The sequence below is a fragment of the Pelobates fuscus genome, chromosome 2 (genome assembly GCF_036172605.1).
Source record: "Pelobates fuscus isolate aPelFus1 chromosome 2, aPelFus1.pri, whole genome shotgun sequence".
Taxonomy (NCBI): Eukaryota; Metazoa; Chordata; class Amphibia; order Anura; family Pelobatidae; genus Pelobates; species Pelobates fuscus.
Window position 1 is genome coordinate 203,259,848 of NC_086318.1, and position 14,002 is coordinate 203,273,849.

The 14,002-nt window shown below is 41.0% G+C and overlaps 1 protein-coding gene across 2 annotated transcripts in view; it reads right to left on the reverse strand.

Annotated features, from left to right (window-relative positions):
• EPM2A (EPM2A glucan phosphatase, laforin) overlaps positions 1-14,002 on the reverse strand; it is a 49,567-nt gene that overhangs the window by 22,937 nt on the left and 12,628 nt on the right. For both annotated transcript variants that reach the window (XR_010086542.1, XM_063441158.1), the window contains exons 2-4: positions 13,445-13,709; positions 10,802-10,976; positions 3,173-3,414 (exon numbers count right to left, since the gene is read on the reverse strand). Coding sequence is in view for 1 of the 2 variants with exons in the window: in XM_063441158.1 (XP_063297228.1) it covers positions 3,173-3,414; positions 10,802-10,976; positions 13,445-13,703 (676 nt within the window). In the remaining variant the exon portion in view is untranslated. The remainder of the gene's footprint in view (positions 1-3,172; positions 3,415-10,801; positions 10,977-13,444; positions 13,710-14,002) is intronic.

The window sequence follows — 14,002 nt, forward strand, 5'->3', positions numbered from 1 at the left end:
ACACAACACGTCTGGAGATGTAGTACCGTATACACCAGCAAGATATTAGTAACACATGCACACTGTTTAGGGTAAAGCAAGGAAAAAAGAGAACCGCAAAAAACACAGACACTAGCCCCTGCCGCAATGGGGTGCCGTGGGGCACATTAGACCCAATACGAGAGACACAGGCAATCACTCACCGAACCAACACCCCCCCTCATAGACATGTCAGTACGTGAGGTTCACCAGGGGATTACACGACGATCCGTGTTCCCCCCTGCCTCACGGTGACAACAACGAAAGGTTGGGGCAAGATACACGACGACACGCTGGAACCCAGCGGACAAACCACACACCTCATACACACACAAACACATTGTGATCTCACCTATTACACGTCTAACGACATGGCACCCGCATACAAGCCTGTCTCTAACGATGTAAGCGTTTTCAGTTCGACAACAGCACGTTAGTAGAATGCTGGAATGACTTAATTGCTGTTATACGCATATTTGTAAAGCTTACACGTTGTAACCTGTTAACCTGTAAAGTATTTTCACGCTATGACTCTATAAAATAAAAAATAAAGAATGTCAAATAAAAAATATACACACACCCTCATACAAACACACACTCTGCATTATATACACACACCCTCATACAAACACACACTCTGCATTATATACACACACTCATACAAACGCACACTCTGCATTATATATATACACACACACACTCTGCATTATATACAGGATTATGTTCCAGGATCTTACTTAGGTAAAATCTGACAAAATTATAAAAATCACAGAATTTCATAGTCCCAAGTTTTACCCTCGACTTATCCATGAGGCATAGCATATTTCACAATTGTTGGTCACAAAACTCGACTTATACACGAGTATATACGGTAAATCATTATCTGAAAATGTTTTTAGACCACCTTGTCCAACCCTGACCCCTTAGAATGTGAGCTCGTTGAACAGGTCCCTTGTGGAGACCTTCTGTTCCTATACATGTAATAGGTCTTACAACCCCCTACAACAAATACTGAACTTTTTGTATAAAGATAAAAATATAATTTATTGATCCTTGTGCATATATAAAAAGCTATCAGTTTTAAATGTATTTTTTTGATAACGATATTAACAGGAATTGCAAACATTGCTATAAAGAATAGCCTTTTATATATACAAGGATCAATAAATTATATTTTTAACCTTTGTTGGTTGGTTGCTATCTTTATATAAAAAGTTCACTACTACTTTTTGTAGTTGGTTGTGGCAAGCAGCTCAGTTGTTCACATATTTATTAACAAGAAGGTATTCCTATTTTAGGGAAAGCGCAGTACTCTTTTTTTCTGTACATTTTCCCACATATTTAGGTTAGAGGTATTTTCCTAATAGGATTTGTCTCCCTCATAGTTCCACCCCTTTCCCTTCCACACCTGCTTTCTCTCTCTCTCTCTCTCTCCCTCTCTCTCTCTCTTCTGCTTTTCTGTTTATTTTGCACTGCTCCATTCATTTTTACTTATATGTAATAGGTCTTGTTGCAACTACTTGTTAGTTAGTCCACTTATTGTACAGCGCTGTGGAATATGTTGTGGACTTTTTCACCAAGCCATTTTACAAACATTCTAAAGTCTACATTAAAAGAATCTTCTGTGCTTGCATCCCTTACTAAAAATATATTTATTAATTCAGGGCTCGACAAATCCCAGGTGCCAGGTCGCCACGGCAACTGGAAATTTCGCCCTGGCGTCTGAGATTTGCCAGCTCTCTAGTTAGTGTGGCAGCCGAGGGAGCTTTGACGGCGGCCATCAGGGGAATATTGCCCTCAGGAGCATGGAGGGGGCCATGAGGAGCATGGACAACGCTGCCCGCCGGCGAAAGCATTGTGGGCGGCGGGCGAGGGAGCAGTACTGTGCCTGCAGCTGCTCTCTGCTCCCTAGCGCTGTCTAATGATGCAGGAATATCACGTCATTCCGGCTCCGGCATCATTACAGAGCGTGAGGGAGCAGAGATGAGCTACAGGCAGAATACTGCTCCTTAGCACACAGGAAGAGAGCAGCCCAACTGGACCCCAGGAAAGACCCACTCAGCTCTACCAAAGGTACGGAGGCTGAGTGGGGTTTAATTAAATCAAAAATTTAAGTGTGTGTGAGCCTGTCAGAGTCTGTGTGTGTGAGCCTGTCAGAGTCTGTGTGTGTGAGCCTGTCAGAGTCTGTGTGTGTGTGAGCCTGAGCGAGCCTGTCAGAATGTGTGTGTGTGAGAGAGAGTCTGTCAGTGTCTGTATGTGTGCGTGTGTGTGAGCAAGCGAGAGCCTTTCAAGAAAGTGTGTGTGAGCACCTGTCAGAGTTTGTGTGTGCAAGACTGTTGTAGGCATAAGAGTGTGTGAGAGCCTGTCAAGAGTGTGTGTGCGTGCCTGTCAAGAATGTGAGTGTGAGTGCCAGTCAAGAGCTTGTGTGGGAGAGCCTGTTGTCAGAGTGATTGTGTATGTGAGCCTGTCAGAGTGTGTGTGTGAAAGCCGGTCAGAGTGTGTGCGTGTTTAGGTACTTGTCCCCTCCGATCGCATGAGGAAGGTGTTTTTGCTCACCTTTTTTCCCCCATTTTCCAACGCTGTGTAAATTTTGCCATTATCAATCTTTATGATGTCAGCTAAGCCAATGCTTTCCCTTAGGAAAGCATTGGGAGGATTTTGTGCATGCGCAGCAAATGTACCTATCCACATCTCCTCATAGAGATGCATTAAATTAATGAATCTCTATGAGGAACATTCAGCGCCTCCATGCAGAGCTTGGAGACACAGAACCTGGGTGCTGCACTTGGTGCAGCAGTGACCCAGGACCCTCTAATGGCAGTCTGTCACTAGAGGTTTTACTAAGCAGAAATGTAAACTTGGCCTTTTCACAGAAAAGGCAGTGTTTACACTGAAACGCCTGCAGGGACAGGCTATAGACACCAGAACAACTACATCAAGCTGTAGTGGTTCTGGTGACTATAGTGTCCCTTTAAGAATTGCATTTTCTCGTTGAAAATGACTGTCTCCTAACTTTTTTAGCTGCCTCCTGGATTCCAAACAAATTTTTTAAGCTCTTTTTTTAATTACTTAAAATCTATCACAATAGTACACCACTAAAAAAGCATATAGATTGTTGGTTAGAAAAAATTCAGCAAAAGGAATACGTATTTACCTTCTGTGCTCATATCTGCAGTAGGTATCCATACATACTTCAGGCCTGCTTCTTTGTACATCCTGATCATGGTTTCTTGGCTCATATTATCAGGATATGGATTGCATCCCCGGGAATTATGGACAATATCCCATTCGGTTTGGAAGTTCAGTACAGCCGTTATTCCCAATTCATGCTTCATTTTTATAGTCACATGCTCTAACTGTCGTGGACAACTTCCAAGCCAAATATTTGGTAAGATTCTAAATTAAAAAGTACAGTAAAGATTCTACAAGAGCACAACATTCACTTTTCAAATGAGAAGAAAACTAAAATACATCCAGATATAGGAAAAAACCTACTCTTCTAATGCTAAAAAAAAAATTGAGGAGGTAATAAGGGCTTAACCCTAGCAAACAGTAATGAACAAAAGACAAATGGGGACAGGTGCCTAGAAAGAGGATCCTAACCTCACTGAAATTACCTCCAATTAAATAACATTCTCAGTAATAGCAAAGGATAAATACAACTTTATTAATAATTGAGAACCAATGAAATACAAAACGTGCAATGTGCCCCCCCCCCCCCCCCCCCCCCAACAAAAAAGTGAGGTGAATTAAATAGTCCAATCATGCACTACTTAATGCAGTTAAAAAGAATGGGGAATCTAGAGTTAAACTGGGATATGTACATAAGATCTTAGGTCGCTAGAAAGTAATTACATTAAACAAGCAACCATTGAAGACTTGTAATACGATCCCTAAAGTAGTAGTAAGGTGCTGCAGTACCTATGAATAATAAAAATGTATAAGTAAAAAATGGCATATACAGAAGGGCATAAGTCAATACACAGAGTAAAACACCAGATTTGTTGTATATATAAGTGGGTTACTTAGAGAGAACACCTGTGGTTCTTAGTTATTAGATAAATAAAGTGTACACAGTATATACGGCCACCAGAAGGGGTTATAGACTTAAACCTCAGCCAATTTATAAGATAATCAATCTATAACAAGCAACTAAATAACAACATTACAGACAATCACTCGAATATCGCATATAGACAATAGTAGGCCTTTCTCAAGAGCAAACCACCAACTGAGATGCACTTGCTTTTAAAGGTTCTTCAAACACCGAAACACGCGTTGAGCTGTTATACCGATGTACTTTCTTTTTTTTGGGTCAATCTATGTTCTATTATGGCAGGTATAAAACATGAGATACAGTAACGCGTGTTGGAAATACACAGCTTAAGTCATATGAAAAAAACAAACATGTTAGACTCAACGTCTGCATGCACACACCTTATATATCACATTACTGCATTATTAAGGTAACTGTGATAGAGCATGCCATTTTTTTTTAAGAATAGAGAAGAAATAACAAGAAGGCCTAGAATATCGATCAATGCTAATCAATAGTGAAGTATTTGGCATAGGTAGGTGCTTGAGTTTGGTTAAGATGGCCTCTTGGAGTAGTTTAGTTTAGGCGTTAAATATGTCAGGTAGAATATATAGGTTTCGTCTCAGGTTTGGGTTACTCGATTGTAAGACCACTGGGTCCACTTCCCTTTGGATGTTTGTGTTTTACAGAAACCGGGCACTGGGCATTGGCTCCCCGAGATGGGTGTGATGGTGAGTGCATAGGGTTTATGGGGTTTGCAACTTGTTTGCAACTCATGCTGTCCATTGACATTCATTGAAACTCCACTATAGCCAGCTCAAATTTGAAGGGCAATTTCTAAACTGCGACTGTGCCTTCAATTTTAATATTGCAGAGACATACTATGCATCAAAATGTAGGTCTGGGTCTTGTGATTCTCACAATATAAAGCTCTTCGCTGTAGGAATTATAGTTTTTAAACTACGACAGTCTGAAGATGGCAACCGCCAAAATACTCTGACCTGTGCCGGGCTGCAGCAGCAAGTGATGTCATAGACAGGGCCTTTTGTACACCTGCTAATGTTTTTTATAAATGTATGTTTTAATGTAACTGTGAAGCACTTTGGGCAACAACGTTGCAATTAAATGTGCTATATAAATTAATAATAAGTTACTCCGCCCACTCCAGTTGTAGACTACTGGTGGAGGCAAGAACACTTCACACAATTTCCCCAGAAATTGTAGCTTTTTTAGTTATTATTATTCTTATTATAGCCAAATATGCCACCCTAACTCCTCCCACAGTTTTTAAACTACATAGACAAAAATATACCAAAACGTGCAGATTGTTCCCGATCGGATTGCTATTCCTTTGTGGAACGTTTCGCCGAATGGTTCACGGAATATCGTCGTTCTTGTGGTGAAATTTGTCCAATAGGAATAAATGGCAAAATGTTCAAAACAAGAGTGGGAGCTGTCAAAAGCTGAAAAATCAGGACAATATCTAAACTGCCACAAGTCCCTCATTTTCAAGCCCACCTACACAAATCTTATATCAAAACGTTCAGCTATCCCTGCTGCCACTAGAAATGTCTACGGCTAAGCCAAGGTCCTGATAGTTTTCACAATATGACCATTTGTTTGCAACTCACGCCGTCCATTGACATTCATTGAAACTCCACTCTAGTCAGCTCAAACTTGAAGGGCAATTTCTAAACTGCAACTGTGCCTTTATTTTTAATACTTCAGAGACATACTATGCATCAAAAAATGTAGGTGTGGGTCTTGTGATTCTCACAATATAAAGCTCTTCGCTGTAGGATGTATAGTTTCTAAAATACGACCGTTTGAAGATGGCAACCGCCAAAATACTGTGACCTGTGCCAGGCTGGAGCAGCAAGTGATGTCATAGACAGGGCCTTTTGTACACCTGCTAATGTTTTTATAAATGTATGTTTTAATGTAACTGTGAAGCACGTTGGGCAACAACGTTGCAATTAAATGTGCTATATAAATAAATAATAAGTTACTCCGCCCACTCCAGTTGTACACTACTGGTGGAGGCAAGAACACTTCACACAATTTCCCCAGAAATTGTAGCTTTTTTAGTTATTATTATTCTTATTATAGCCAAATATGCCACCCTAACTCCTCCCACAGTTTTTAAACTACATAGACAAAAATATACCAAAACGTGCAGATTGTTCCCGATCGGATTGCTATTCCTTTGTGGAACGTTTCGCCGAATGGTTCACGGAATATCGTCGTTCTTGTGGTGAAATTTGTCCAATAGGAATAAATGGCAAAATGTTCAAAACAAGAGTGGGAGCTGTCAAAAGCTGAAAAATCAGGACAATATCTAAACTGCCACAAGTCCCTCATTTTCAAGCCCACCTACACAAATCTTATATCAAAACGTTCAGCTATCCCTGCTGCCACTAGAAATGTCTACGGCTAAGCCAAGGTCCTGATAGTTTTCACAATATGACCATTTGTTTGCAACTCACGCCGTCCATTGACATTCATTGAAACTCCACTCTAGTCAGCTCAAACTTGAAGGGCAATTTCTAAACTGCAACTGTGCCTTTATTTTTAATACTTCAGAGACATACTATGCATCAAAAAATGTAGGTGTGGGTCTTGTGATTCTCACAATATAAAGCTCTTCGCTGTAGGATGTATAGTTTCTAAAATACGACCGTTTGAAGATGGCAACCGCCAAAATACTGTGACCTGTGCCAGGCTGGAGCAGCAAGTGATGTCATAGACAGGGCCTTTTGTACACCTGCTAATGTTTTTATAAATGTATGTTTTAATGTAACTGTGAAGCACGTTGGGCAACAACGTTGCAATTAAATGTGCTATATAAATAAATAATAAGTTACTCCGCCCACTCCAGTTGTACACTACTGGTGGAGGCAAGAACACTTCACACAATTTCCCCAGAAATTGTAGCTTTTCTAGTTTTTTTTTATGAACTTTGTTACACACTTTCTTTTATGTACACTTAAATGTTTTAAATAATTTTTTTTTTTTTTTTTTTAAAGATTAGATAGATATTTATTCTGGTACCCGATATATACAGGGCACAAGATGCAAATAAATTACAGTATTTAAAAACATTTGAAAAATACAACACAAAAACACTTTCTCATAGCTTTGCTTATAATAATCTAATCGTGTTCGAGACCTCCAACAAAAGCCTGGTACATGCAGCAATTATTGCATGTACTGGGATCTCCCAGAACCACCAACTATTTTTGATTGCATTTGGCATTCAATTACTTTGGCATGGTGCCACAGTGATCAGATGTCCGGGACAGCCTGTGGGGGCTATTTTTGGACACCATCACTTGCAAGATTATAGCACCAGTCACAAAGGAGTTACAACAACATGAGATAAAGCGGGATGCATTTTTAAAGTAAATGCCATCTTATGTGCTGCATGGATTCTGCATGACTGAAACTGAAGCAATCAGGTTGCCAATAGTTGCCTTATTAGTACTACAGTGAAAGACTATTACAGATAAAAGGGTAATTTAGCTAATGTGGCAGGAGTGAGAATTTCAGCCACAATTCAGCTCTTGCAATGAACATGTCTGTTAGTTGGTTTAGTTGGTTAGAGTATGGTCTGACACTGTCTGAGCAAGTCTGTAATCTGATTAGTTGTAAGGTGGCACGAGAGGAAATAAGATCTTACCATAAGGTTGGTAAAGATGTGGGTTTCACTACCATTTTATTTATTCTTGCAGATAGAGATTCAGTCTTTGAAAATTAATGACAGGCATCCTTTTTCTCTACAATTTCTGTTTCTTAGAAGTGATAGATATATATCTATATATAAAAAGGGCTACAATACCTTGCACTCTAGCTTCAAAATTACGTGGCCGGGTGCATAACAGGGCTCCAGTATTCAAGTGGTAAAAGTAGATGGCTGCACTCTTGGTGCTAAAGACCGAGAGTGCAGCCATCTACTTTGACCACATATATATCTTATTGCTTGACTGGTGTGCAGATTTTTGTTTAACATTGTATTGAATATGTGCATGTATATATATATATATATATATATATATACATACATATACACATACACACACACACACACACACACACTGCTCAAAAAAATAAATAGAACACAAAAATAACACATCCTAGATCTGAATGAATTAAATATTCTTCTGAAATACTTTGTTCTTTACATAGTTGAATGTGCTGACAACAATATCACACAAAAATAAAAAAAAAATGGAAATCAAATTTTTCAACCCATGGAGGTCTGGATTTGGAGTCACACTACAGGCTGATCCAACTTTGATGATATGTCCTTAAAACAAGTCAAAATGAGGCTCAGTAGTGTGTGTGGCCTCCACATGCCTGTATGACCTCCCTACAACGCCTGTGCATGCTCCTGATGAGGTGGCGGATGGTTTCCTGAGGGATCTCCTCCTAGACCTGGACTTAAGCATCTGCCAACTCCTGGACAGTCTGTGGTGCAACGTGACGTTGGTGGATGGAGCGAGACATGATGTCCCAGATGTGCTCAATTGGATTCAGGTCTGGGGAAGGGGCGGGCCAGTCCATAGCATCAATGCCTTCGTCTTGCAGGAACTGCTGACACACTCCAGCCACATGAGGTCTAGCATTGTCTTGCATTAGGAGGAATCCAAGGCCAACCGCACCAGCATATGGTCTCACAAGGGGTCTGAGGATCTCATCTCGGTACCTAATGGCAGTCAGGATACCTATGGCGAGCACATAGAGGGCCGTGCGGCCCCCCAAAGAAATGCCACCCCACACTATTACTGACTCACTGCCAAACCGGTCAAGTTGGGGGATGTTGCAGGCAGCAGAACGTTCTCCACGTCGTCTCCAGACTCTGTCACGTCTGTCACAAGTGCTCAGTGTGAACCTGCTTTCATCTGTGAAACAGGGCGCCAGTGGCGAATTTGCCAATCTTGGTGTTCTCTGGCAAATGCCTAACGTCCTGCACGGTGTTGGGCTGTAAGCACAACCCCCACCTGTGGACTTCGGGCCCTCATACCACCCTCATGAAGTCTGTTTCTGACCGTTTGAGCAGACACATGCACATTTGTGGCCTGCTGGAGGTCATTTTGCAGGGCTCTGGCAGTGCTCCTCCTGTTCCTCCTTGCACAAAGGCGGAGGTAGCGGTCCTGCTGCTGGGTTGTTGCCCTCCTACGGCCTCCTCCACTTCTCCTGATGTACTGGCCTGTCTCCTGGTAGCGCCTCCATGCTCTGGACACTACGCTGACAGACACAGCAAACGTTCTTGCCACAGCTCGCATTGATGTGCCATCCTGGATGAGCTGCACTACCTGAGCCACTTGTGTGGGTTGTAGACTCCGTCTCATGCTACCACTAGAGTAAAAGCACCGCCAGCATTCAAAAGTGACCAAAACATCAGCCAGGAAGCATAGGGACTGAGAAGGGGTCTGTGGTCACCACCTGCAGAACCACTCCTTTATTGGGGGTGTCTTGCTAATTGCCTATAATTTCCACCTGTTGTCTATCCCATTTGCACAACAGCATGTGAAATTGATTGTCACTCAGTATTGCTTCCTAAGTGGATTTGATTTCACAGAAGTGTGATTGACTTGGACTTACTGGGTTACATTGTGTTGTTTAAGTGTTCCCTTTATTTTTTTGAGCAGTGTATATATGGATCTCGTGTATTGTATAATATGGCCCCCAGCAGCACCCCATTTAAGCATGTTCAGGTGAGTGCAACCACCCCCCCCCCCCCCATGTTCCATATATATATATATTTGGGAGTCTAGCCAACTCCTTGGTTTTGCACCCCTCCCTGTCACAGGTGCCTCATCTCAGGTCCCTATTTAGCCTTGTACTGCAGAGAGCCTCAGATGGAATTTTTTTCCCAAGTAAGTGGGTTAATCTCATAAGAGCAGACATTAGACTGTGAGAGTAGGACCTGCCAAAGATGGGGTACATTGACGTTGTGGCAGGCTTATGCAATGTATGATCATATAATGTAACTAAATCCCCATTATTTTTTGCCTAGATAAGGTGTTTTTAACATTTTTTTTTTTTTTTAAACTAATAAAATCTGTCAACATTGAAGTTGCTGTTTAGTAGATAGGAGAGTGCGCTGGATCTTGTGTATTGTATATATATATATATATATATATATACACACACACACACACACACACACACGCAATACAATGTTAAACAAAAATCTGCACACCAGTCAAGCAAGACTTGCTTTTCCCACAGAAATCACAAATTTGCAGTGATGTTACTACCGCAAAGGATTCTGGGTGGGCATATGCAAATTAGTTCACATTTAGTTCAAATTTTGTGTTTGGCATTGGCTATACAGTTTACTAATGGTGGTGATGCTCAATGATATTCAATCAATACTTTCAAAATCAAGTTTTTCACGCAAACCTAGGTATAGAGTCAAGTTGATAAGTACATTTAGCACAGGTAACTGGTAAGTTAATTAAAAAGTAAAAAAAATACAACACGAACGACTGTAGAAGGACCCTCAAGACAGCTGAAATTAGCAGGATATCTACTGTTTCTTCTTCCACATATTGTTGCCAAGATGTCGGCTAATTCAATTTATTTAAAGGTAAAATTGTGGAAACTAGTCTACAATTTGCATCACATATAACTTTGAAAAGGTTTAATATTACTAACATTACTAATAAAACAGATATTAATTAATCCACATTAATTATGTATGATATGTTCATCTTATTTAAAGTTTTGAGACTATATTACCTGGAGAAGTGCATTCCTTGTTTATCCGCAAACTGAAAATAAAAGTTAGTAGTGTGCTTCATCTCATCAGTATGACCAGTAGTTTCAATCCAGTGCCCTATTTCATGGCAATAAACTCCATCCACTATGTCGCTTTCATTATATTCTGAACATCGATCATGGTGAGGACCGGCACCTGTAATAACATTTAAACATATTTTTATTTCTTTATTTTAATTGTTTTTGCAAAAAGTAACATCGCCACTGGCTTTTGGAGAGGCCTATTTGCTAGCCTCCTACCCTGTGACTATGGCCCCTGTGTCAAATCCTGGTTAGAACCACTGTGTGTGCCTTGTTTAAACTTGTATGGCCACACCTCGAACTTTCGAAATGGCACTTCGAACTCACGAACTTCCGAACCACCATTCGAACGCGTGGCGGTTGCCATCTTGTTTAGTCGAACGCAACCAGCTGTGTTTGGTCGTCGAGTGCATGGAACTCAAATCAGACACTCGACGGCACGAACACTGCTAAACCTTTACCTTCCATGGAGGTTCGGCTACTCGAACGGGAGTCGAATGGCGTTCGGTAAAAAGAAACCCACGAACAAGAGACACATAATGACTATATCCACGAACGGCTATGTTCGGTAATTCAATACAGTATTTCAACTATTTGAAATAGGCCGGCCGCACAGCCTGATTCTCTGGAACTGTTTTGGGCATGAAACCATACGTCCGGTCGGTCAAAAAGAGACTTCCAGTAATTTCCTGAACCCCTGCTCTGATCTGGGTAATTTTTGATCTGTTTTGTTGTTAACCCAGATCAGGGCTATGAGGGATGTAAGATTTATGGGGATATCTTGTGGTACTTATGGGACTTTGTAAAATATGTGTTTTTTTTTCTGCCTGGAGATAATTGGGTTAATACAGTATCTGACTCAATTATCTCACAGGCAGAGAGGAGGGATTGTATGTTAGTTATGGGATTGTCGTACATTTAATTACTGTTCTAATTGGTTTGTAAGCTGTGTCCCTGTCCCCAACAAGGTCCATGTGGGCGTACACCTTGCTTGGGGACTTGCATAAAAGGCCAGCTGTGGCTTCCTTTAAACAGAATGCTTTACCCCTTCATGAAGTCTTGGCTCATGTTTGGGGGATTGTAGAACAACATACACTCTGGGTATTGCTATAAAGAGCTGTTCCTGCTACGCTCTCTGAAGTAGGAGAGGTCTACCCACTGGAAGCTGGATCCTGGTCTTGGGTCCAGGCTGGGTGGAGGACGGCGAGACCCCAACCAAGCTGTCGCGGTTCGTGGAGTCTATAGTGCTTATGGTGTCTGTTGGAGTGCTTGAAACCCTCGTGAGCACTAGGAGCATCGACTGACGGAGGCACCCGGTTGGGGCGCCAGGCGGTCCGTCACAATCATTATTTGTCGCTAATAACATTACAGTATTTCTGTGTTAATGCTGTTTTTCACCTGTTTCTGGGAGATTCCCTAGCTACAACATTGCCTAAAGTGCTGTCACTTATTTAAATATCTTAAGGAAGGAGGATGACATCGCCACAGATGTCGCTGGTGACACTTATAAAAGTGTAATATAACATTTTGACGGGCTTTATAATGGATTTATTTTACTATTATTGTTAAAATGTAAATGTAGGAAGGCAAATCACCTGGCTCCTTTTTTTGTTCTACAAATCCTATTTATAAAATAATGAGATCAGTATTGTGATGGAGCTCCAGTATTCCGACCGAGTACCTCCGCCCAATCTGCTTCCTAGCCACTTACAGGGACCCTGGAACGCTTAAGCCCCAGTCGCCAAAGCTTGACTGGGCTCTTACACCCAATGAGGCAGGTACCCAACCAGGCAGGTATCGTCCTTTCTGACTATTCCACTGTAGCCCTTCTTACAGGCAGGTATCGTCCCCTCTGCCTATTACGCTGCAGCTCTGCTTACAGTAATTATAGTTTTTGCCTTTACAAAGGTAATTGCGGCTCTCAGGCCCAGCTCTCTTAATTTTTCCTATGGCTAGAGGGATCATGCAACCAGCAAACAGATCCAAATCCGTCACTAGGATCCCTGAAAATCCACACAGGACAAACCAAAAGGAACTGGAATAAAAAAAACTTTCTCAGGACTAGCGCATAGACTCATTGCATGTAGATTGCTGTGACAACTTAAATAAAATACAAATAACCAAATCTTAGCAGACAACATACAGCAACTTTATTATAACACAATGACATATTTAAGGGGATGGGGAAGATATTGATTAACACACAATATCTCTCCTGCCTGCAAAATTAGCAATATGCAATATGCCTTGCTATACAGGCTCCATAGCCAAATCCTCCTAGTTGGTATCAAGCATCAGCAGGACAGGAGAGCACACAAACAATTAACAATGAATACATAAAACGGATACATTATATACACCCTGCACCTACAATGGGCACAGGGTGACTTAAACATAAAAGTCATTAGGGATCTAATTAAAGTATCCATCCTATGTTCCCAGTGATGGTGACTACCGTCACCTGTATAATAGACCAATATACACAGGAATTAAGTGGCCTTTACCGGTGTGGTGAAATATCTTTGATTTAGCCCAATTAAGAAAATGCAATTTTTTTTTTATTTTTTTTTAACATAGCTGTACCTTCCCAAATGATGTTTCCAGCCTCTTTCTTAATGAATTTGAACCAGAATCGGTCATTGTAGGGTTCTTCCAGAAGCACTTCACCAATCCATAGTGATGGTTCTGTAGTGGATAGGGGGCACCGTGTAGGTTTCATTGGTACAGCAGCGTGTGGGTCCCAGGCTCCCATCTCTTTACGTGATCCAAGAACCATGAGCTCTGTGTCTGTATGGGTCAAGGTGATGACCACCCCAAAACGGAAGAACATCTGCTGCGGCATAGATCACTGCAGCAATAACAATTAATATAGGACAGTATTAGAGTTTTTCCCTGTACATAAAAATACTTATTTTCATTGTTAACACATGCATCTCTGAAAAACATTACTATACAATTATAGTTATTTTCGGTTTGTCTGTTGGTATATATATTTCTTTAGCTATATTGGAGTCCTGCAAATTTAAAATTTAGGACAAAATTAAAACTTAATTTAAACCATGAATTAAATCCATAAACAGGAATAAAATTAAAAGCTAACATATCTTCTTGTAAGTGAGCGACCTGAAGCTATAAGAAAGG